At 54.3% G+C, this 24,141-nt stretch overlaps 1 protein-coding gene across 2 annotated transcripts in view; it reads right to left on the reverse strand.

Annotated features, from left to right (window-relative positions):
- Positions 1-13,010: 13,010 nt before the first annotated feature.
- KLHL28 (kelch like family member 28) overlaps positions 13,011-24,141 on the reverse strand; it is a 14,148-nt gene continuing 3,017 nt past the window's right edge. For both annotated transcript variants that reach the window (XM_017825517.1, XM_017825518.1), the window contains exons 2-5: positions 22,816-23,714; positions 18,976-19,419; positions 17,389-17,597; positions 13,011-16,385 (exon numbers count right to left, since the gene is read on the reverse strand). In XM_017825517.1, coding sequence (XP_017681006.1) covers positions 16,222-16,385; positions 17,389-17,597; positions 18,976-19,419; positions 22,816-23,714 — 1,716 coding nt within the window. In that variant the 3' untranslated portion in view covers positions 13,011-16,221. The remainder of the gene's footprint in view (positions 16,386-17,388; positions 17,598-18,975; positions 19,420-22,815; positions 23,715-24,141) is intronic.

A 24,141-nucleotide genomic window follows, 5' to 3' on the forward strand; every position in this document is an offset into this window, starting at 1 on the left:
CCTGGGCTGGTGGAAGGTGTCCCTGCCCATGGCAGGGGGTGGGAATGGATGGGCTTTAAGGTCTCTTCCCACTCAAACCATTCCAGGATTCCACGATTCTCCACCTCACCACACAAGGAGGGAAAGGCTGCCAAGTGATGCTGGAGCTGATGCCTGTGTGCACCAATTCCCATGATCCAAGCCAAGACTGTGTCACCTGCTGGGCCCTCTGGGTGTTGGATCCTTCTGCACCATCTCCAGGGACATTCCCAGCTCTCTTTCCCCCTCTTGCTCTGGCAGTGAAAATGTACATTTTCTGCCTGTCTTGGAATTTTTTCCTGCATTGCCCCCACCAGTGGAAGCTGGAGGAACACCCCAGAACACCCAGATATTTGAGCAGGCACTCAAACAAAACCATTAACCTTTTTGGGAAGGTGAAGGGCTGTTTTTAACCCCTGCATTTGCCCAGGGCAGGAATTCGTGACCTGATGGACCCCGAGGTCACATCCAGCTGCCGAGGGACTTTGCCAAGGAGTTTCCCACCCAAACCTTGTCTCTGGAAATGCACAGTTCTTGACAGTGCTCCTGCTCTGAGGATGTCAAATTATGCAGCACCAAGTGAATCCCAAGCAGGGGGTTTGTGATCACGCTGTGGAGAGATCCGGGTTTATTAATAAACATGATCTGTAAACGCGGCTCCCACCGACAGGACACGGAGGAGCCAATTTGTTTGCCATCAGATCCTGATCCTGCTGCAAGTCAATCTTGTTTGCTGCCCTGCCACCTCCCAGGCAGCACGTGGTGGGGGGATCCCTGCCTGGAATATTCCCGGGAAAGGGCAGCAGGAGCCAACGTGCCCAAGGAAGGGTGTGGAGTGCTGGGAGAAGGGACATCCCAGCTCTTGGTCTGGAGCCTTTGGAGCCCTTCCCGTGGCTGATCACTGTCATCCCTGCTTTTGAAAGGTCCATCCTGAGCACAACTACAACTTTTTACAACCCCCTGATAGGAGGGGGGAGCCGGGGGGGGGTCGGGCTCTGCTCCCAGGGAACAAGGGACAGGAGGAGAGGGAACGGCCTCCAGCTGTGCCAGGGGAGGCTCAGGTGGCACATCAGGAGGAATTTCTGCCTGGAAAAGGTTGTCCAGCCCATGGTGGGTGGGGTGAGCACATCCCTCAAATCCCTTAATTCCTGTCTCACTTCTCACTGATCCAGGAATCTTATTTCTCCATTTCAGTTTGTGATTTCCAGGGTTTTTTTCTTTTTCTAAGAAAACAAAAGTCTGGGGGAAAAGACCTTTTGAGTTTTAGATGTTCTGGAAAGGAAAAAAAAAAAACCAACTAAGTGATTCTGCTTTAAAAGTCATTAAAATGTTCCAATGGAGAGAAGTGGAGGATCTGTAATTATTACACTGGCAGGGGTTATTTTTCCTACTCTCGTTAGAACCTCCTTTCAAACTAATAACATCCTTCCTGCCAAACGAGATCCTCTTCCACTACCCTGATTTTTTTGCTGTAAGGAGAATCCCAGTCTTTGCAACTGCAGTGGAAGCCAATGCCCACATTCCTGATGGGCACAGACACTCCTCCAGGAAGCCAATGCCCACATTCCTGATGGGCACAGACACTCCCCCAGCTCTGGGTGCATCCCCGCTCCCATGGGTGTCCCGGTGAGGATGAAGGAGGGACCCACCTTACGGGACCCCCAGCACCACCCCCGGGGGAGGTTTCATGGTTTTCTATGTGGTTTTCTCCCAGCTTGGCTCTTGGCTCTTGGTGTTCCCCTGGGGCAGCAGCTTGAACCCCCACCTGACCTGAGCCCCCGGGGATGCTCCAAGTGGGAGCATTGTCAGGAAATCCAGGGCTGGCTGAGCTCTCTGCTGGCTTTGATCTGTCCCTACCCCTGCAAATCCAACCCCTGGTGCAGCCAGCCCTGCTCTGTGCAGCTCCCTGCCAGCGCTGGGATATCAAATCCCAACCAACCCCTCACTAATGCCGTTGAAAACAGGCGGGGGGAGTCACGTGCTCCTGGAAATGCCTTTTTCTCTCCCAGCACTTCTTGCTGTGGGAAATACTCGCAGTGCTCAGCTGTTCAGGTGTAAATCTGCTCTGGTTGGGTCTGAGGGACATCAGGAGTTGTCACTGAAAGCCCTGAGTGACCCCTCCAGGTCAATCTTGGCTGCTCCTCAGCAGCTGTGTCACCAATCCCGGGCCTGGGCCAGGGACCTTCACCTCTGTCAATCCAAGGCCCCTGCCATGGACCTGCTTCCTCAGTCCTGCTCCACCAGTCCAGGGTCCACACCATGGAACTCCTTCCTTGGCCCTGCTCCATCAATCCAGGTTCCCTGCCATGGACCTGCTTCCTCAGTCCTGCTCCAGCAATCCAGGCTCCAACCCATGGGCCTCCTTCCTTGGTCCCTCTCCATCAGTCTGGGGTCTGGGCCAGGAACTCCTTCCTCATTCCTGCTCCATCCATCCGGGGTCGGCACCAGGACCTGCTCCCCGCATCCCGCTGGGAAGTGCAGCACGGGGAGCACACTCTGCCGGGCAGGAGCGAGCTAAGGCACCTTTTCCCTGCTGGAAAGACGTGCCAGAGGCACACGTGGGAGCGGTTCAATCCCGGGCCGGGCGCTGCTGTGCTGCAGTGGAGCTCTGCTACCACCTGCAGGGCTCCCGCCGGGCTGCTGCGCATCCCCAACGCCCGGGCCGAGGGCGGAGGAAGGGAGGCTTTAGTTATCCCTTGCTTAATTCCCAAAGGCAAAGCCCAGCTCCTCCCAGCGGAGGGTCACACACATCACAGGCAGCTTCCCGAATCCCTCTGACCTGGTTCTAACAGGACACGAGCACCAGGAATCCGAGGAAATGTTTTATTGATGCCCAACAAAGCAAAAACCGGTCCCACAAACTGCGTGAAATAAATAACTCCCTGGCTCTGCCCCTTGCAGGAGGCACCTTCCAGCTCCAGGACCCTCAGCCTCCAGAATCCTCCAGCTTCAGAACCCTCCAGGACCCTCCAGCTTCAGGACCCTCTTGCTCCATGACTTTCCACCTCCAGGACTTTCCACCTCCAGGACTTTCCACCTCCAGGAGCCCCCAGGGTACCTGAGCTTCCTGTATTCCCTGATTTCCTGGGAGCATCAGCATGTCCCAGCCAGGTCCTTTTCCTGCCCATCCCCAGGGGCTGGCAGCGGCAGGACCGAGTGCCGAGGCACAGCCCCCCTGCAGCAGCTGTCCCGTGCTCGGGAGGGTTCTGGGAGCCACAGGCTGCCTTCCCGAGGAGCTTCCCTGCCGGAACTCCATGCCCCGCTTCCCGCGGCTGTTCCCGCGTGGCTCAGGACAGATCTCACCCTCCTGCTCACACAGAGCCCCCCGGCCCCACACCAGAGCAGTGACGGGCACGGGGTGCTGCCACTCTGGCAGATCCATCAGGGGATCCAGGGTGATGCCAAGGGTGGATGGGAACACCCGCGCTCCCAAGAGGAAGTTTTCCTGGCGCGGAGCCGGAGCGGCACCACGACGGTCCCGGAGGGTCCCCCGGCCCGGAGGGGTTTTCCCGAGCCCTCCCCCGCTAGCCCATCCCATCCCTGCCGCCTACCCGCACCGGCAATTCCCATGGGAACGCGCTGCCGCCGCGCAGACGCCGGATAGACTGGAATGGGAATGACTAAAAGCAAATTCCGTGTCTGCTCCGGCGGCAGAGCCAATGTCGGCGCCCGTCTGCCGGCGTTATCCTTGGGAATTGGGGACGGAGAGGGAGGGAGAAGGGAAGCACAGGGCGAGAGCGCAGTTACCGAACTGATTCGCCTGGAAATCACCGTTCCCTGCACCCGCCTCCCACCCGCCTCCCGCGTCCTGCGTCCCACCCCCTGCACCCCACATCCCATCCCCTGCACCCCGCATCCCATCCCCTGCACCCCACATCCCACACCCTACATGCCACATCCCACTCCCCCATCCCACTCCCCCATCCCACACCCTCCATCCCACACCCCACATCCCGCCCTGCTTCCCTGCTGAGGGCGGTGATCCCTCAGCAGTAGGACGGACCCCAGCCCACGGTGCTCCCCAGGGTGACTCCCCCCATCCATCCGCCCTCCCGGGGCGGGTTCGGGTGTCCCTCGGGATTCCCCGGCTCTTCCCACGTGTTGCAGCATCCCAGGCAGGAGCTGATCCCGCTCCCCCGCGCCCTGGAGCTGCTCCAAAGCCTGTGCAGCACCGGGGGCAGGATCCGGGCTTCCCTCCTGCTCCCCATCGCTTCCCCCTGTCAATCCAGCGCCGGATCCCGGAGAAATCCCGTGGTTTCATTATTATTCAGCACAATCTCATCAGCTTTTATCCCCCAGCACTGACCTTCTGATCGGGAGTTAAGCCTACAGAAATAGCATTTGTAATTAATCCATTTCCATAAGATTAGCATGTCAAATGTCACCGGGATACATGTAAGATCCCTCCGGAGCCTCCAATCCTTTTGTCCCAGAGGCTTTAAACCCGGGACAGTCTCGCCAGGGAGCGAACAGGGGCGGGGGGGCTCCCCCAGGACCCCTCCCCCGACACTGAGATGATGGAGCTGCCAAAATCCTCCCGCTGCTCCAGCGGGGACGGTGCCAGGGAGCCGCTGGGGGTGCGGGGCAGCCCCTGCCCGGCCGAGGGAGGAGCGGGACCTCCCCCTCCCCTGCTCCCATTCCCACCGTGCCAGCCCCGGCACTGGGGGGGGTCGGTGCCACCACCGGCCTCTCCCGCTGCCCCACTGATGCCCCGTTCAAACGGCAGCAGCACGGTAATGCCAGGGGGGCTGCAGGGGTTTATGGGGTCTTTCTCCCACCCGAGAACACCGTGTACAAAGTCCTTCTCACCTGGAGGGAAAATCCCCATCTCCTTCCAGCACAAGAACATTTGTCAAGTTTAATGCTGTGAATTGTCCTGGGGTTGTCACAAAACACCCCAAATCCCCCCAGGGCTCTGCTGTCGCTCCCTGGAACTCTCTGCTCGTCACAACTTTACAGTTCAGCTCTGCCACAGCTTCTCTGGGCAACCTGGGCCAGGGCCTCCCCACCCTCCCAGCCAGCAATTCCTTCCCAATATCCCATCTATCCCTGCCCTCTGGCAGTGGGAAGCCATTCCCTGTGTCCTGTCCCTCCATCCCTTGTCCCCAGTCCCTCTCCAGCTCTCCTGGAGCCCCTTTAGGCCCTGCCAGGGGCTCTCAGCTCTCCCTGGATCCTTCTCTTCTCCAGGGGAACCCCCCAGCTCTCCCAGCCTGGCTCCTGAGCAGAGGGGCTCCAGCCCTTGGAGCATCTCCGTGGCCTCCTCTGGACAAGGTGATGGAAGTTTTCTTTTGTAATAAGAGGAAAACCCATCTGTTTACTAAGCACAGTTTTCCTCCCTCTCAAAAATTTCCACCTTTAATCAAGTTCTCTGTTGAGTGAGAAGGCCCTTTCTTCTTTACTGATTAAAAATTAGAACTTTCATTAATTAAATTTAATAATTAAAAAGCAATTTAAAAAGGATATTCCTCAAATAAGATTATTTATTTATTTTCTTCCTGCAGAACAACGTCAGTTTTCTGCCATCAGTTCCCCCCTGAAGGTGATTCCCTGGAGGAAACGCTCCCCTCTCGTGGCAGGAGGGGGGTGATCATCAAACTTGGGTTCTGTCCCCTCAGCACAGGCCCTGGGAGCCCCTCACCCAGCCTTGGGCACTCACCAGCAACAGCTTTCGCCCCCTGTGCCCCCCACCCTGCTGTTCCCCCTCCCCAAATCCCCCGTCTCCATCCCTTTGGTTCCTCCCTGAACATCCCAGAGTAAATCCTGTGTGAATCCCACATCCCACCCCCAGCATGTCCGTGCCCCAGGGCTGTCCCCAGGTTGTTCCAGGGTGGTGCAAACTCCCCCACTCCCTCCCAGGGGGTCCCCAAGGTGTGGGGGACACCGGGCTCAGCCCCCCTCTGCTCCCCCAGCCGTCACTTCCCAGTGACCCCACAACTCCTGGGACCGCCAGAGACACCGGAAATCCCACTGCCCCCCATCCCCAGTCCTTGCAGATCCCTACTGGGCTGTCCCAGCTGGAATCCCCCAGAGCTGGGCCAGGGAAGCTCGGTGTTGAGCAGAGCTTGGTGCTGAGCAGAGCCTGGTGCTGAGCAGAGCTCGGTGCTGAGCAGAGCCTGGTGCTGAGCAGAGCCCGGCGCTGGCTCCACGTGTCCCAGACTCCTCCTGTGTCACAGCTCATCTTACAGCGTCTCCAGGGAGTATTAAAATGCTTTTCCCCCCCCATTTCCTCACTCTGTTTCTCTTCCTCCCGCTGGAAATTCGGGATGACACTGTGCAGTGGGGTCTGTCACTTCGAGTTAGAGCAGCTGGGCTGGTTTTCACCCGGCGATAATGTGAGAGCAGATAAAATGGGATGTCCCTGGGCAGGAAGGAGCCGTGGGAAGGCAGAGAGGGACACAGAACAGGATCACTGGACATTTCCCAGGATTAACTGTGGGCTCTTCATCTCCACATCCTCCCGGCAGCTTTTTAGGAACGACACAGAAATCAGACTCTGTTGGCTTCAAATCCTCACGTATTTGGGGGTTCCTGTGCAGGACCATTGAGGATGGGGGTTGTGGGACAGGTGGGGGGTCCTGCCAGCCCCAATCCCACCTGTCAGAGCCAGAGTGGGCAACAGCACCTCTCCATCCCCAGCATCATGTTTGGCTCTTCAGGGAGCCACTGCCAGCCTTCCTGAGGATTTGGGGATGGAATGGGGATGGAACATCTAAACCTTCCCTACTCACTTGAGGAGCTGCTCATGCAAAGTTTGGGATGGGTTTGGGAAAACCCAGCTTTGAGCCATAAATCCACGAGACCAGGTTGCTCCAGAGCCCATCCAACCTGGCCTTGAACCCTTCCAGGGATGGGCACTTCCTGGGTGGATTCATCCTGTCAAAGGCAGTATTTTAACACTGCAGTGATTCCTGGGAATTAGAGAAACTCCTGCAAACGTTCACTGCACACTCAGGCATGGGATGGTCATAGGAAGGGTTTTGGGAAGGAAGGATGCTTTGTCCCAGAAGCCAAGATGAGGCACCAGAGGGACCAGCCCCCACAATGACTATCCCTTTAACCCCTCCTCTCCCTCCCATTCCCACCCTGCCAGTGAGGGGGACCCAAATCCAGCCTGCAGAACCTCCCTCTCCCAGGATTTCCCCATCCTTCACTGGATTTATTATTTTCACAGCTTCCTCCCTGCACGGGGTGAGGACTTGGGAGAAGACAAAAAAAAAAGCCTGTGTTTGTTTCTAGTTGGGCATCAGCCTGAGCTGAATTAGTTTAATTTGAATCACCACAAACCCTTTGGGAAATTCAGGGGAAATTTAAAAAGTGTTATTATCTCCAGCTCTCCAAATTAATCTGCACTAGTAGGTAAAGTACTTTTTCATTTAGGATTTAAAATAAACAGGAAGGCAGAGAAAGCTCAGCACATGCCTTGTGTATGCACAGGCACATCTCCAAATGTTCCATGGGATTTCCAGTGCTGGAGGGGTGGAACAGGAGCTCAAATGGAAGTAGAGCCCCTGGCCCAGGTTGCCCAGAGAAGCTGTGGCTGCCCCTGGATCCCTGGAAGTGTCCAAGGCCAGGCTGGAGCAACCTGGGTCAGTGGGAGTTGTCTGGGCCACTGAGGAACCTCTTGGCCAGTGTTGTACCTGAGATGGTGGTGACACCTCATCTCCCAGGGAACGAGGGACAGGACAGGAGGAAATGGCCTCAAGTTGCACCAGAGGAGGTTTAGATTGGATATTGGGAAAATTTTTACCTGGAAAGGGTGTCCAGCCCTGGCACAGCTGCCCAGGGCAGGGGTGATTCCCATTCCTGGTGGGATTTCAAAGCCCTGTGGATGTGGCACTTGGGGACACGGGGCAGTGGTGGCCTTGGCAGTGCTGGGTTAACTCCAAAACCTTGGAGGGCTTTTCCAACCTAAATGATTCCATGATTCCATGACAGGGGTATCCACCATCGGTGCCCATGGGCTCAAGGGAGAATCACCGAGTGCGGTGTTGGTTGTGTTTGTTAAACTCACATCAGGAGGAATTTCTGCCTGGAAAGGGTGGTGAGGCCTTGTCAGGGGCTGCCCAGGGAGGTTTGGAGTGCCCAGCCCTGGAGGTGTCCCAGGAAGGCCTGGCCGTGGCACTCAGTGCTCTGGGCTGGGGGACAAGGTGGGCATCGGGCACAGGGGGGATCCATGGGCTGGGAGGGCTTTTCCAGCCTCAGGGGCTCTGGGATTCTGGGATTCACCCTCGGGCAGGGGGCTCTCGGGGGCTCGGAGGGTCAGGTCAGCTTGGGGGACACAGGCCCCCAGTGCCCATCCCCGATCCCACACTGACCCCAGTGCCCATCCCCGATCCCACACTGACCCCAGTGCCCATCCCCGATCCCACACTGACACCCAGTGCCCGCCCGGCCCCGCTGCAGCTCCGCTCCCGGAGCGCCGCCGGAGCCGGGAATTACACCGGGAGTTACACCGGGAAAGAGCGGCTTTGCACTCCCCCGGGAGCAGCCCGGGAAAGCCCGTTCCTTGAGGAATGTTCGTGCCGGCTCCGCTCTCCCCAAACCCCCGGAATGGAAGGACGAGGCAGCGCTGGGGCCCCGCGGCAGCTCCCGCGGCCCCGGGAGCGACCCCCGGCCCGGGGCAGGGACAGCCCGGCAGGGACGGGACTGTCCCCACGGCCGGGACAGGACTGTCCCCACGGCCGGGATGGGACTGTCCCCACGGCCGGGACGGGACTGTCCCCACAGCCGGGGGGGCTGGAGCAGCACCAGCGGGATGTCCGGGCACGGGGGCACTGCCGGGCTCTGCCCAGTCTCTCTCCCCTGGGGATGGAGTGGCTGAACTGCCCTTCTCCTGTAGGAAAGGCTGGGAGAGCTGGGGGGGTTCACCTGGAGAAGGATCCAGGAAGACCTGGGGCTCCAGGAGAGCTGGAGAGGGACTGGGGACAAAGGATGGAGGGACAGGACACAGGGAATGGCTTCCCACTGCCAGAGGGCAGGGAGAGATGGGAGATTGGGGAGGAATTCCTGGCTGGGAGGGGGGTATAACATTCTGATCTGCTCCCCTGCCCACAGCTCTTCAGTGTGACTGAGCAGAGGGGACACACGTGGGTGTCACTGAGCAGCCCTTCCAGCAGTGCCTGGGAAAAGGGGAAAAAAAGGAAACATTAATTGGAGAAGAAATCTCTCTGCCTGTGTTGCTGCTGTTGGGCTGAATAACACCCTTGGTGCCCAGAGCACCCCAGGGAGGTGGGTAAGGGGTTGTGGGACCCCTCCTGCCTGATCTGGGATCAGCAGCACCATGGGATGGGCAGGAGTGCTGGGAGGGGGATCCCAAAGCCAGCCCAGCCTATTCCCTCACACCATAAACCAGAGTTTTTCAACTTTCATTTAAGTAAAGTGGAGCCATTTGTGAATTCACTGTTTGTTTGGGATGTGCCTGTGGAATTTTGATGCAGAGGAAGGAATGGGGTTGCAGAGCTCAGCGCCCCAAAATCCCCCCATGCCTGAGCTGCCCAGGGAAACGTGGTCCCCCTGGTTCCATGAGAGGGCCCTGGCTGTGCCTGCTCCCTTCGTGCTGGGGGCTGGCCCCCAAATCCCAGTCAGGGCAGTGCAAGGTGCTCAGAGCCTCCAGGGCCCAACCTCTGGGGGGTTTTCCTGTGGGCACACAGACCTGTCCTGGCTGGCACAGCACCCTCAGGGCACAGGATGAGTTTCCCTCAGGAAAAGTATTTGTAGGTGTGAACAAAAGGGGTAAAAACCTTTCCCTGAGTGCCCCGAATAAAGCACTGCAGGGCTGGTTTTGGTTTGCTCACAGGGCAATGCAGGGCCTGTGTCTGACCTCCAACAGGCACCTCTTGTCTCCTGGGTTATAAAGCACAAAATATCCCTCAAAAGTGCAATTTGAATGTCTCTGTACAGCAGGAGCTGGGCACAGCCCAGCCTACTTGCCCCCTCCAGCAGCCAATGTCCCTGTGGATCCCTCTGGAAGGCAGCAGCTCCCCAGGGGATTTGTGGAGCACAGCTCACCATGGTCTCTGCTCAGCAGCAGATGGATGCCCTGAGCCAAAGGGAAGGGAGAGGTGGAGGGAGAACATTTTATACTCATTTTTACACTCTCATATTCTCAGAGAGGCACCCAAACCACCCCCGAGCTTCAGACTGTGACCTGCAGCATCAAGGATGCTGAGAGAGTCACAAACCATGGAATGGGTGGGGTGGGAAGGGACCTTAAAAAACATCCAATCCCACCCCCTGCCATGGGCAGGGACACCTCCCACTATCCCAGGTTGCTCCAAACCTTGGACACTTCCAGGGATGGGGCAGCCACAGCTTCTCTGGGCAACCTCACCCCCAGAGCTGCAGATCCAGCCTGGATGGGCATGACCCAGGCAGAGACAGTGGGAAAGCCAGGTTTATCCATCCCACTTATCCCAGTTCCCAGCCTCAGCCTCTCTTCTCCTGCCCATCACTCCCAGCCTCTCTTCCCGTGGCTTTTTAACAGTGATGCTGCCACAAAGGAGCAGGATTTCCATGGATTTTCCATCTGCTGCTGCACAGTTCATGCCTGATGCCCTGCAGGGCGTTATCAGCAGCTGGATTTCATCATCAGGTTCCCTGCGGTCAGCCTGGGCCTCCCCAGAGAAAGCCAGGGGATTCCCATGGGAATGGCATCCCGGGCTGTGCTGTCCGTGGTGCTGGAGCTCGGTGACTCCAGCCATGGGATGTGCTTTGACTTCTATAACTGGAAGATGTTTCTATAAATAATCACCTGACCGACGGATTTTTTATTCTGATCCATCCCTGGAAGTGTCCCAGGCCAGGCTGGATGGGGCTTGGAGCAACCTGGTCCAGTGGAAGGTGTCCCTGCCCATGGCAGGGGGGTTGGAATTAGGGTTTCAGGCTGGTTTAGGTGAGAGGCTGAAGGGGGCTGAGCCCAGTTTTATGGTTAAAAAATGCACCTGAAGCCTCAGCCATCCCCCCCCATCTGTCTCAGGGATGAACAGATGGATATATTTCCCTAAACACCCTAAATAAAATCTTAATATCTTCAAATTCCTAATATGTGCATTGCCAGGAAATGCAGAATGAGCTGAAGTGTTTGCTTTGCTCTGCTCCCAGCATGGAGATGTGTTGGAGTCACCAGGGGATGCTGGAAACCCCCTTCCCTCAGCTCCAAACCACCCGTGGTGTGGAAGCAGGAACACGGGAGAGCAGACACTCCACCTTCCAGGCAGGGGGGGTGAGAGGAGAGGGAGATGAAGAGTATTTTATATCATGTTCATACTTCTTACACTCAAAGCCTCAGGTGCCCAAAGTGCCCCTGGAGCTTTGGGCTCTGCTGCACCTGCTGTGGGGGTCACAGAATCCCAGGCTGAACACCCCCAGCTCTTCCAGGTTCCAGCTTGTCCCTGCTCTGCTCACAGCCCTGTAAACCCTGGGAATCGATATGTTCCATGGATCCCAGTGGGATACCCACTCCCAGGCAGCTTCTCCCCTGGCTGGCACATTCCCTGGAACCGTGCTGATGGCAAGGACAGTGTGGTGCCTCCCTTGGGACACAGGGAGAGGGATTTAATGGTACTTCCCATTCTCTTGTGGTGGTCCCCTTGCTGCCCACAGCAGCTGAGCAGTCCAGGGTGTTTGCTTTAGTCCCCCCAGGAACCTTAAACCACACCTTTAACAGTGCAGAGAGGGATCTCTTGGCTCTGCTTTGTCCTTCAAGGGTGGGGGGCTCTGCCAGGCAAACCCAGGCCCACCTCAGAACGAAATCCCTGCTGCATCCTAATATTGGCAAAGGGCTGAGCAACCCCTCTGCAGGCTGGAGCTGTCAGAGCCAAAACATGGCCCCAGCTGTACAGCTCTGAGCTCCTGGTGTTTGCACTCCCTCTCCAGTTACACAGAGCTCTCAGCCTGCACTCAGCTCCAGCTCTCAAGTAACAGCACGGAGAGAAATATCATTTTCCTGCTTCAAAGCACACAGGGCTGGAATTCCTAATTGCACCACCTAAGAACACAACCTGCCAGACATGGAACTTGTTCTCTCCCCTGAAGAACTGAAGGGAAAGGCTGTTTCTGTTCTCCTTAAACACTCTTCTACTTGTTCTGAACAACTCGACTTGGCATGGGAAGGATTGTCCCTTTCCCCTTCCCCAGGCCCTGGGGTCCCTTCAGTCCCCAGCTGTAACATCCCAACACATCCTTTCCCAGAGAAGCTGTGGCTGCCCCTGGATCCCTGCAAGTGTCCAAGGCCAGGCTGGACAGGGCTTGGAGCAACCTGGGCTGGTGGAAGGTGTCCCTGCTCATTTGCATATTTTCATGAAAATATTCAAGTGTAGAATTCTAAAAAAAACCACAAATAGCAATGACAAATACTCACAGAATCATGGAATGGTTTGGGTTGGGAAGGGGCCTTAAAAAACACCCAGTGCCACCCTTGCCTTGGGCAGGGACACCTTCCACTGTCCCAGGTTGCTCCAACCTGGCCTTGGACACTTCCAGGGATCCAGGGGCAGCCACAGCTTCTCTGGGCAACCTGGGCCAGGGCCTCCCCACCCTCCCAGCCAGGAATTCCTTCCCAATCTCCCATCTCTCCCTGCCCTCTGCCAGTGGGAAGCCATTCCCTGTGTCCTGTCCCTCCAGACCCTTGTAAACAGTCTCTCTCCATCTTTGCTGTAGCTCCTTCAGGACCTGGAAGGCCACAGTCAGGAGCCTCAAAGCCTCTCTCCAGGCTGGACAATCCCAGCTCTCCCAGCCTTTCCTCAGCATGGGAATGTCTCATTCTGCAGAGCAATAATCCACCTTACAGTCAGTGTGCTCTGATCCTGTGAGTGCTGGAGCTTGTGGAAGTGCATTAATAGTAAATGAAAGCAGTGTGTGGGTAAAAAAAAAAAAAAAGATATTTGATCACAAACTGCCTGGAAAAACAGGGGGGAGAAGGGCCAGGGAGCATGGAAGTGTGGCAGGGATGGAGGTGGGAGCTCCACGACCAACCATCAGACAAGTGAGTTTTTCCCCAGGTTTATTTACTAAATGGCTTCACATTCAATGAAATAGTTACAACAAATACTTACAGAGCACAAGAGCAACACCTTGGGAACTACCAAAGACCCCAAAACACCTCACAGTTCTTTTCCTGTGGGACTCAAATGCCACTTGTGTAAACAAGAACAAACTCGGGACGTTGCTGCTGAAGAAAAAGAAAAGAGATGCACAGGTAAAACCACTCCACGGGCACAGACCACAGGGATCAGCTCTGACTCCCAGGCAAACCCTCGGGGCGAGTCCGAGTCCCATTTGGTACATTATTCTCTGTACAGTTATTAAATCCCGCTAAAAATCCTTGGGCTTAAAATACAGCACAGCTCATAAGGCAAAAAAGTAGGAATTATCATCCAGTTCTCTGCATTTCAGGTCAAGAGGAAGAATTTAAGGCAAGTTGGGGCGTTTTGCATTGTTTCATACAGTGGACGGGGACTTACAGATGGGAACTTCATGGAAATAACACCTTACCCCCCCAGAAAAAACCTGTCTGGAATGTGGACTGGACACATTTACCCCTCGAGAAATTCCAACTAGGCTTCCTGAAAGGAAAGCATTCCTAGGAAGAGAGACTGTCAAGCAGCTTAAAGATGAGTATCTCAAAAAAAGCAGAAGTTCAGGAGCTGTTTGTGCACGTATAAACTCACTGCAACCGTTGTAAAGTGCTGTACAGATAAATGGAGAGAGTCAGAACTGGAACTGGATGATAATTTGGAGTTGTTGTGACATCTTAGTTGAAGGTCCTTAATTTTTAACCTGCAGACAGACATTCCCATGAGATTATTGATCTTTAAAAGCAGATTTACACTGATTGTTGTGTCTGATCCTCCTCTACCCAAAGCACTTCAGGGACAGGACAAGCAGCACCTGGATGGGAAATGGGAGTGGCATGATTTTAAGGGACATGATTCCCTAAGAACTGCCCGTGGCAGAAGGTGGGATGAGATGGGCTTTAAGGTCCCTTCCAACCCAAACCACTCTGGGATTTAACAGTCCCACTGCCTGGGGAATGAGAATAAAACATTTGGCAGCTTTAAGTGCTTTGAATGCTGCCATTGAAAGATGTTTATACAAACAACCACCTGACCCATGGATTTTTTATTCTGGTCCATCCCTGGAAGTGTCCAAGGCCAGGCTGGAGCAACCTGGGCCGGTGGAAGGTGTCCCTGCCCACGGCAGGGGTGGCACTGGATGGGCTTTAAGGTCCCTCCAACCCAAACCATTCCATGATTTCTTCTCCTCTCCACACACAAACATGCAAATACAGCCATGCAGCTCCTCGTGTCCTACCAAGAGATGCCCTGGAATAACTAAATCAGGTTATTATTGCTATAACTGGAATCCTTAGTGGGTTAAATCAACAATTTCAGCGTTTTCAATGCAGTTTATATACATTTAAAGTCCTGCTTAATTCTATCAAATCTGAAGCAGACCTGAAGGATTTTATAGTCTCTGCAAAAACCTGTTATTTACGAGCAATGTTTTATGGTCAAACACCCTCCTTGACCAGTTCAATCTGAGTGTCCAGGATGGAAGAACAGGACCAGCTCTGCTTCCCTGGCTGCAAGCAGCTCCACAGGATAAATCCAGTGCACTCAACACCCCCCAGCTCAGCAGAATTATAAAGAAATGGCTTTTAAAGCAACTATTTCAAATATTATTGCACTGTCAAAAATAATACTACGTGGGCTTGAAAACCAAGGGAAAACAAACATTAATTTAACATGTTACAACAAAGGGAAAGGAACTCTGGAGGCAGAAAAACTCCTCAGTACCAGGCCTGGGAAAAGGCAGACAGAGAGCAACACAAATCCAAGGTAACCGTGATCAGAGGACAACCCCAAATAGTCTAAATTAGCTAAAATTCAATTTTAATTCTATTTTAAATAAAGGTTCTAATTCACAGCATTGGGTTCTATCCCTCTGCCCCAATTTTCACCAAGTTCTGGGCTGTCACACAGTGACACTGTGGTTGATCCCAGGGATGACCTTCGGCCTCAGCAGGACCCGGGTTTGGGATGAGCCCTGGGCTTTGACCTCACTGCACTGGTGCTAAAGGCAAAAAACTGTGTGAAGAGCCCGAGCTGGGATCTCCCTGTTTGTGAGAATGGGAACAACAAAGAGATGTGAAATAAAACCCCACTGCAGTACCCAGGGAGGAGCTCGCTGTGTGATCCGGGACAGCTCTGCAGGCACGGGGGGGATGGAGCAAAGAAGGAACTGGAACAACCCAAATGTGTTTTATGCACTGAAACCAGGAACAGCCCCCTTGCCAACCCCACATTTAGCACCATTTGTAGATGGGAACACTCTGAGGAAGCAGATCATACATTCTTTAAAAAAGGAGGGAACACGGACACGAGTGCGCTCGGGGGGAGGAGGGGACGGGCTGGGCTCTGGGGGTTGTTGTGCATCATGCTGGGAATGCTGCTGCTGGGATTTTTCCTTGCATTCCAACTGAAAACACGCAGTAAGATGAAGTCAGACCATCTAGCAGTCGTTTCTCCACAGAAAGAAAATGGGAGGGAAAGTTAAAAATGCAATTTCTCGCCATCAGACCCAAAAACGCCGTGAAGAGGCAAGAAACTTGCCCTGGAAATGTCCCTAAGGAGTTCCTAATGATCCTCCCAGCCCTCCTACCAGCGAGCAGGTAACAAAGGAGAGTGTACAGGCAACATCCTATGGCATTTATTATTTACAGACCTTGAGATACAGAAACAAGGCAGCCCTTGAGTTACTGGTCATAAAAAACCCATGAAGCACTGGCGCTTCCTCCGTGTGCAGCCACAGCCAGGCACCACTCAGCAAACCCTGCACTCACACACACACTCACACAGCTCTCACCCCAAGCACAGTAAACTTCATATTCCAGAGGAGGCAGGAGGAAGAGAGGAAAGCTCTAGAAAGGGTTAGATGGACAAGTTTCCAACCGGATCCCAGGCGTGGACAGTACTCCCTAAACCCCACTGCCGCGGACAGGGGGCCAGCTAAAGCCAGCTGGTGAAGCAGCTTTCCATCCCTCTGCTGCTGAAAGAACAAAGGCCAATTATGGGAAGAAAACAAATCCTCATTTTAATCCCAACCTCGGGAGGTTCCTCAGCTGGCAGCTCCGGGCCCCGCAGCACGGATCGTGTCCAAGCAGCTCCGTCTGGCACCGGTGAGGTGGGCGGGTCCTGCCCCTCCTCAGAGCGCGGTGAGGCCGAAGTTGCAGCGGCAGTACATCATCCCTGCGGAGTCCAGCCACGTGTCCGAGATGGGCTCGTACCTCTGCACCGTGTTCAGGTAGGAGGAGCCCGAGTGCCCCCCCACCACGTACAGGTAGTTATCGATCACCGCCGCCCCGACCCCTGCGGGGGGAAACGCTGTCAGACAGGGCTGGGACGGGCACCTCTGCTCCTGAGACAGGGCTGGGACGGGCACCTCTGCTCCTGAGACAGGGCTGGGACGGGCACCTCTGCTCCTGAGACAGGGCTGGGACGGGCACCTCTGCTCCTGAGACAGGGCTGGCATGGGCACCTCTGCTCCTGGCTGCAGCCACCCCCCCTCCACCTCAACAGGGGGGTCCTCACAGCCTCCTGTCTGGGGTGTCCCTAAAGAAAATGGGTGTCAGGGAAGAGCCCTTTCTGCTCAGGTCAGACACCCCTTTTTTACTGCTCTCGTGCCCTTTCCTGTGATAAAACAATGTTCTGTCCCACAGCACCTTGGCAGGGAGGCAGAAGAGACTGGAGAATAGAACCATGGAATACCCTGAGCGGGAAGGGATCCCTAAAGACCATCCAGTCCAACCCCTGGCCCTGCCCAGGACACCCCAACAATCCCCTCCTGTCCCTCAGAGCATTGTCCAAACCCTCCTGGAGCTCTGGCAGCCTTGGGGCCGTGCCCACAGCCCTGGGGAGCCTGGGCAGTGCCAACCACCCTCTGGGGGAAGAACCTTTCCTTGAGATCCAACCTGACCCTGCCCTGGCACAGCTCCAGCCCTTCCCTGGGTCCTGTCCCTGTCACAGGGAGCAGAGATTGAGCTGCCCCTCGGGAGGAGCTGCAGCTGCACCACAGTGATGCACCCCTGAGTGTCCACATCAAACACAGCAGGACAGTGACCACAGAACTGCTGAAACAGCCTCAAAATCAATGCAAATGCAGGAGGCAGAACAGAAATATTACTCCATGTTATTTTACCTACAGCTCAGTATTAATAAGCTGGATTTAGAGGTAAATAAAGATTCTTTCCCAGAGCTAAGTGACCTTCACCCCCAGATGAAGTGCAGTGCTGTGCAGACTTTAACTGCAGGTTCTATCAGCTCAGACAGGTCATCCCTGACAGGACCCCTGAGTTCCCTCTGCATGTCCCACCTGTCCTGGGCTCCTTCATGGGCCGACACACCGTCCACTGGTTCTGGTGGGGGTCGTATCTCTCGATGCTGGACAGGTGGGACACCCCGTTGTGTCCCCCCACCACGAAGATGAAGCCCAGCATGACCCCCACGCCGAAGTTGATCCGCTTGTCAGCCATGGAGGCCACGGTCTCCCAGGAGTTCTTGCTTGGATCGTAGCGCTCCACGCTGCAGGGACAAACACAGCCTCTGTCACAGGCACAGCCAGCCCTGCCCAGCACAGGAACAGTGAAACACAAAGGCAAGTGCTGGAGCTGATGGAAAATCCCCTGGTGCAGCTGCTTTGCAGCACCAACAGACTGTGTGTTACCACCTCAGAAGCACCAATCCTGTCCCAGGGTCCTTCCACAACCAAAGCAGGTGGAGGGTCCCAACAGGGCTGCCAAAAACCAGTTTTTTAACATATTTTTGTAACATTTTCAGTCTAAGTTTGGACTCCATGATCTCAGAGGCCTTTTCCCACCTCAGTGATTCTGTGATGTTGCCCCCTGACACACTGACTGCAGCTCAGCCCCTCTGATGTCCTCGTGCCACTGTCCTGGACCTTCAGGTCACACCCTGAAACCACCCAAGCTCCCTCAGAGGTGAAAGCTCTTTCCAGGATGTCTGGTGCTAATTTTTTTAAAAATCAACTCGGAAAACTGAACACAATGCAGATCCACAATGCATCTATTTGGGTAACACAGCAAATCAAAAACTTCCTTGAGCTTTGCCTGAAAATAACATTCAGAGAGGAAAGTAGAGAGTGTATTTATATTCCTCAGGAAAAGCAGTAAAAAGGCTGCTGATCCAACACTGAAGGTAGTAGAGGGATTGAATGGAAATGAATTGTCATCATTATTAATTTTTGTGATCACTGGAGCTGTACAGATGGTCAGTCATTAACACACTAGTGGCACTGAGCTGTTCCCTGTCCAAGTGCAGCTCCAGGAGCACAACAGGGCAAAAAAAAGGGGGAGAGAAGATCAGCAACAGCCCAGAGTTGGGAGAAAAGGTGGTTAATTACCCAGCACTGAGCTTGGTTTAATGCCAGAGCTTGTAGGAGCCTGCATGGCAAGGTGTAGGATTCACTCCTTGAGTAATTAATCCAAATTATTCACAGAATCATGGAATATCCTGAGTTGGAAGGGACCCACAAGGACCATCCAGTCCAACTCCTGACCCTGCACAGGCTCATCCCCAAGGGTCACACCCTGTGCCTGAAGGGATCATCCAAACCCTGCTGGAGCTCTGGCAGCCTTGGGGCCGTGCCCACTGCCCTGGGGAGCCTGGGCAGTGCCAACCACCCTCTGGGGGAAGAACCTTGTCCTGAGATCCAACCTGAGCCTGCCCTGGCACAGCTCCAGCCGTGGCACTCGGTGCTCTGCTGTGGAGCACTGGGCACCTTCCGAAGGATTTCCAAGAGAACCCAAACCCACGAGTGAGCTAAAACACACCTTCCCAGCTGAACTACGAGGCTGACACAGCAGAGGGAGGGTTTATGACGCCCACAGGGCACTGAGGATGGTTTAAGTGGAGCTGGCAGGGCTGCCCCGGGCGCGGGTACCTGTTCATGTGCGCGGGCCCGTAGCCCCCGATGGCGTAGATCATCCCGTCCAGCACGGCCGCCGCGAAGCAGCTCCGCGTCTTGGTCATGGGGGCCACCAGCTGCCACTCCTTCACCTTGGGCAGGTACTTCTCCACGGTGCGCAGGTAGGACTGCCCGTCGTAGCCGCCCAGGGCGTAGAGCTCCCCGGCCAGCACCACCACGGCCAGCGTGCTGCGGCTCTCGAACATGCGCTCCAGCGAGCTCCACGTGTTGGTGTCGGGGTCCCAGCACTCCACCGAGCTCTCGTGCTTCCTGTAGCTGATGCCCTGGCACACGTGCGTGGCGATCCCGCCCACCACGTAGATCTTCTGCTCCAGGGCGCAGATCCCGAACTCGTAGCGCGGGATGCTCAGCGGGGCCAGGCCGATCCAGGAGTCGTTCTGCGGGAAGTACATCTCCATGCTGGAACGGGAACACAGGGATCACGTGAGGAAACCCAAATACATCATCCTGGAGAAGTACATCTCCATGCTGGAAAACAGGGATCATGTGAGAAAATCCAGCTAGACTGTCCTGGAGAAGTACATCTCCATGCTGGGACAGGAAAACAGGGATCATTTGAGAAAATCCAACTAGACTGTCCTGGGGGAAATACATCTCCATGCTGGAAAACAGGGATCATGTGAGAAAACCTGACTAGATGATTCTGGAGAAGTACATCTCCATGCTGGGACAGGAAAACAGGGATCATGTGAGAAAATCTAATTGAAGTTGTCCTGGGGGAAGTACATCTCCATGCTGGAAAACAGGGATCAAGTGAGAAAACCCAACTAGATTGTTCTGGAGAAGTACATCTCCATGCTGGAATGGGAAAACAGGGATCACGTGAGAAAATCCAACTAGATTGTTCTGGGGGAAATACATCTCATGCTGGAACGGGAAAACAGGGATCAGGTGGGAAAACCTAATTGGAGTCATCCTAGGGGAAGTACATGTCCATGCTGGACAGGATAACAGGGATCATTTGAGAAAATCCAACTAGACTGTCCTGGGGGAAATACATCTCCATGCTGGAAAACAGGGATCGTGTGAGAAAACCCAAGTAGATCATTCTGGAGAAGTACCTCTCTATGTTGGGACAGGAAAACAGGGATCATTTGAGAAAATCCAAATAGATTGTTCTGGGGGAAGTACACCTCCATGCTGGAAAACAGGGATCAAGTGAGAAAACCCGACTAGATCATTCTGGAGAAGTACATCTCCATGCTGGGACAGGAAAACAGGGATCACGTGGGAAAACCCAACTAAAAACCCAAGGGACAAGAAGGGTAAGTTTAAAGAAAAAAAAAAAAGAACAGCCACCAAGATCAAAGAGAGAAGAGAAAATTAGAGAGGAGGAGACACGTTCTATATTTATGCACAAACATACTCTTGGAAAGTATAATTTGCAGTTTTATAAACACATTTTACGTGCGCTCTATAATTTCAACAAAATGTCAGCGGAGAACAAAGTAACCTGAAAAATGTGTCTTCAAAATGCATTTCCTTCTAATTATACTCAGAACACGGTGGCTTGAGCCTACTCGATATAAAGTCTAGTCAATCCACCTAAATCGCTTAATTAATAAATGACTTCAATAATTAAGAGGCTCTCCAGTAGAGAGGAAATGTGAACCATCCAAGAGCAGGAGGTCCCTGGAGAGCTGACAGGCACTAAAAACCCAGAAGCAGGAGCTGCTGGAACACCAGGCTGGTGTTAGAGAACGTAGACTAAATACATTCTCAGGAATTTTGTTATGAAGAAGCAAAAAAGAAATCAAAATAATCCAAATTACACTGCTAGGTAACACTGTTACAGTCACTGAAGAGGCTGGGAGAGAAGCAGAGCTGAAGAATATCAGAGGACAAGTTTATTCACTCAAACAGATTTTATTTATGAAGCACAAAACCCCCTTTATTTTTTAAATCTATAAACCTAACATGTAGTTTAATGTTGGTCCCTATAAATTAACTGAAAAACCTTAAAAATTAAATAATTTTGACAACCTCTCTGAACACAGGGAAAAGGAACATATGGTTCTTCCCAGGTTTTTAAGGGTATATTCATATCAGCAAACGTGGAACTGTCATGGAAAAGAGTATCTTGGAGTGAACATCCCAGAATCCAGCTGGGGAACCAGTTCAGGCAGTCCCTGAGCACAGGGAACATTCATGGAGCTGATAAGGGCACTCAACATCAAAGCACTTTGTGTGTATGCACATATGTATGTATATATATTTGTATAAATGGATATAAGCAGACACACAGACAGTTTAACTCCCAGTTCTGGAAATGTTAATGCCATGTTCAAGCAAACCCAGCCACACCAGTTTGGGGAAACAAAACTATTCTTCTCTCTGTTACAAATCCTTCTGCTCCCATGATGAGCCTCAGGGATCTCCCCAGTGATGGAACAGGAGGTTCCTTCTGGAATCCAGGGAAGAGAGGATGGGCACCTACCTGCTCCTGCCAGCACAGACAGGGCACCTACAGACTGAAATCAGGATTGTATCGTGATCAAGAACCCCTTCCCAGAATCCCTGAGGTTGGAAAAGCCCTCCCAGCCCATGGATCCCCCCTGTGCCCGATGCCCACCTTGTCCCCCAGCCCAGAGCACTGAGTGCCACGGCCAGGCCTTCCTGGGACACCTCCAGGGCTGGGCACTCCAAACCTCCCTGGGCAGCCCCTGCCAAGGCCTCACCACCCTTTCCAGGAGGAAATTCCTCCTCCTGCCCCACCTGAGCCTCCCCTGGCCCAGCTGGAGGCCGTTCCCTCTCCTCCTGTCCCTTGTTCCCTGGGAGCAGAGCCAGAAGACCCCCCCTCCTGTCAGGGAGTTGTGAGACCAGAAGGTCCCCCCTGAGCCTCCTTTTCTTCTCCTTTGCTCTCCTCTGAATAAGTCTGTTTAAATTCCAAGGATTTTTGAGTTATCAGGAAGCATATTAAGTTAATTTTTGTGATTTTTTTTGAATAATAATAAATCAGGGGAAGATCACGTAAAATGAAAATACCTGAAATGATAAAGAAGCAAGACACAAACTTCAATTAACCATGTTATTAACTCAATCAACAGAATGAAAATGATTCCACAGCTATGTGTGTTGGCACAAGCAAAACCCTGCAGCACTTCAGGTTACTCATGAAATACAAAAGCATTTTGAATTGTGCTTGTGCTTGTTAAAAAAAAAAAAAAACCTGCTTAAGAGTTCTTATGAAGGAAAGCAGCAATTACACCCTGCAAATATGGGGGGACTTGAAGGTCTTTTCCAGCCTTGATTACTCTGAAATCACAGCTGTGTGAGCATGTTACACAAGGAGTGTGTTACCCTGACCTGGGGTGATCCCAGTCACACATGGTCACCACCCCCTTGGCCACTCTCCAGGCAGGCGAAGAGCCCTGGGGTGATCCCAGACACCATGGCCACCCCTCCATGTGGCCATTCCTTACCCTTCTAGGCAGGCAAAGAGCCCTGGGGTAATCATAACCTCCATGGCCATCCCTCCCTGTATCCCTTCCTTACCTCTCCAGGCAGGCAAAGAGCCCTGGGGTGATCCCAGACACCATGGCCACCCCTCCATGTGTCCATTCCTTACCCTTCTAGGCAGGCAAAGAGCCCTGGGGTGATCCCAGACACCGTGGCCATTCCTGCCTGTATCCATTCCTTACCCTTCCAGGCAGGCAAAGAGCCCTGGGGTGACCACAACCACCATGGCCACCCCTCCCTGTATCCACGTGGCCATTCCTTACCCTTCCAGGCAGACAAGGAGCCCCGGGGTGATCCCAGACCCCATGGCCACCCCTCCCTGCATCCCTTCCTTACCTCTCCAGGCAGGCGAAGAGCCCGGCCTTGCCCCCCACGGCACAGAGCACTTTGGGGGCGCAGCGGGGCCGCGTCATCAGCATGGTCTGGTGGGACAGTCTGTGCTCGGGCATGAAGTGGTACTTGAGGGCCTCGTTGAGCAGGTGCTTGCAGGTGTGGTCGTCCCGGATGAGGTGGTTGGCCTCGTAGAGGCGCGTGAGGAACTTGACGCTGAGCAGGGGCAGGCGCACGCAGTGCAGCAGCTGCGCCAGGTGCTTCTGGCGCTCCTGCACGTCGTACTTGATCCAGGACTCCAGCGCGTAGAACACGCTCTCCTCCGTCACCACGTTGAGGCAGTCGTTGGACACGATCTCGTCCAGCTCGGCGTGCGTGAGCTCCAGGAACTCCTCGGTCTGGCACACGTCCTCGAAGTTCTGGCAGATGTACTTGTTGGCCGCCAGGTACAGGTCGTGGCAGCCGTAGGTCTCGGCGAAGCGCGAGATGCCGATGCAGTTGCCGGGGTCCAGCTGGCTCTCCAGGAAGGCGCAGCACTCCTTGACCACCAGCTTCACCTGGAGCAGGTTGGCGGCGGGCAGCAGCGACTCCACGGTGTCCTGGGAGATGAAGACGGTGCCGGTGTAGGCGTACTCCACGATGGCCTGCAGCGCCGCCTCGGCCACGCACTGGAACTCCACCTCGGCGTTCTCCTTCTCCGACAGGTTCCCGGTGAACATGGCCTTGAAGTAGGGGCTGATGCTGGCCAGCACCACCTTGTGGGCGTGGATCTTGGCGTCGCCCACGCGCAGCACGACGTCGCACAGCTCGCGGTGCTGCCGCAGCACGTTGAGGCCCTGCAGGAGCTGCTCCGAGTGCAGCGGGGTCAGCTTGGCCAGCAGGTACGGCGGGGACGACGGGTCCATCTGAGCGGGACACAGGGACGGTCACTGGGGCTCCACCCCACACACGCGTGCCACGCGTAACATTTAACAAGCACTACCATTTCTGCCTTTATCTGATCAGGTTCATTGATCCCCAGTTCACCTTTCCAACCCTCACGTGCGATGCTGTTTCACGCGAGTTAAATCCAGGACCTTAACAGCCTGTGCCAGATCCATCTCCACATCAAAACCACAACTCAACCATCACTTTTTTTTGTTATGGAGTGAAATGCCTGTTATCTGATGCATGGACTACGTGACAGGATTCTACTGAGGCAGCCTCAGTTTGGGTACTACAATATCAGAGGGATCTAAAGCTGCTGGAGGGTGTCCAAAGGAGGGACATGAGGACGTGAAGAGCCTGGAGGGGCCATACAAGGAGCAGCTGAGGGCACTTGGGTTGTTCAGC

This window comes from Lepidothrix coronata, unplaced genomic scaffold (assembly GCF_001604755.1).
Source record: "Lepidothrix coronata isolate B3197 unplaced genomic scaffold, Lepidothrix_coronata-1.0 Scaffold119, whole genome shotgun sequence".
Classification (NCBI taxonomy): domain Eukaryota; kingdom Metazoa; phylum Chordata; class Aves; order Passeriformes; family Pipridae; genus Lepidothrix; species Lepidothrix coronata.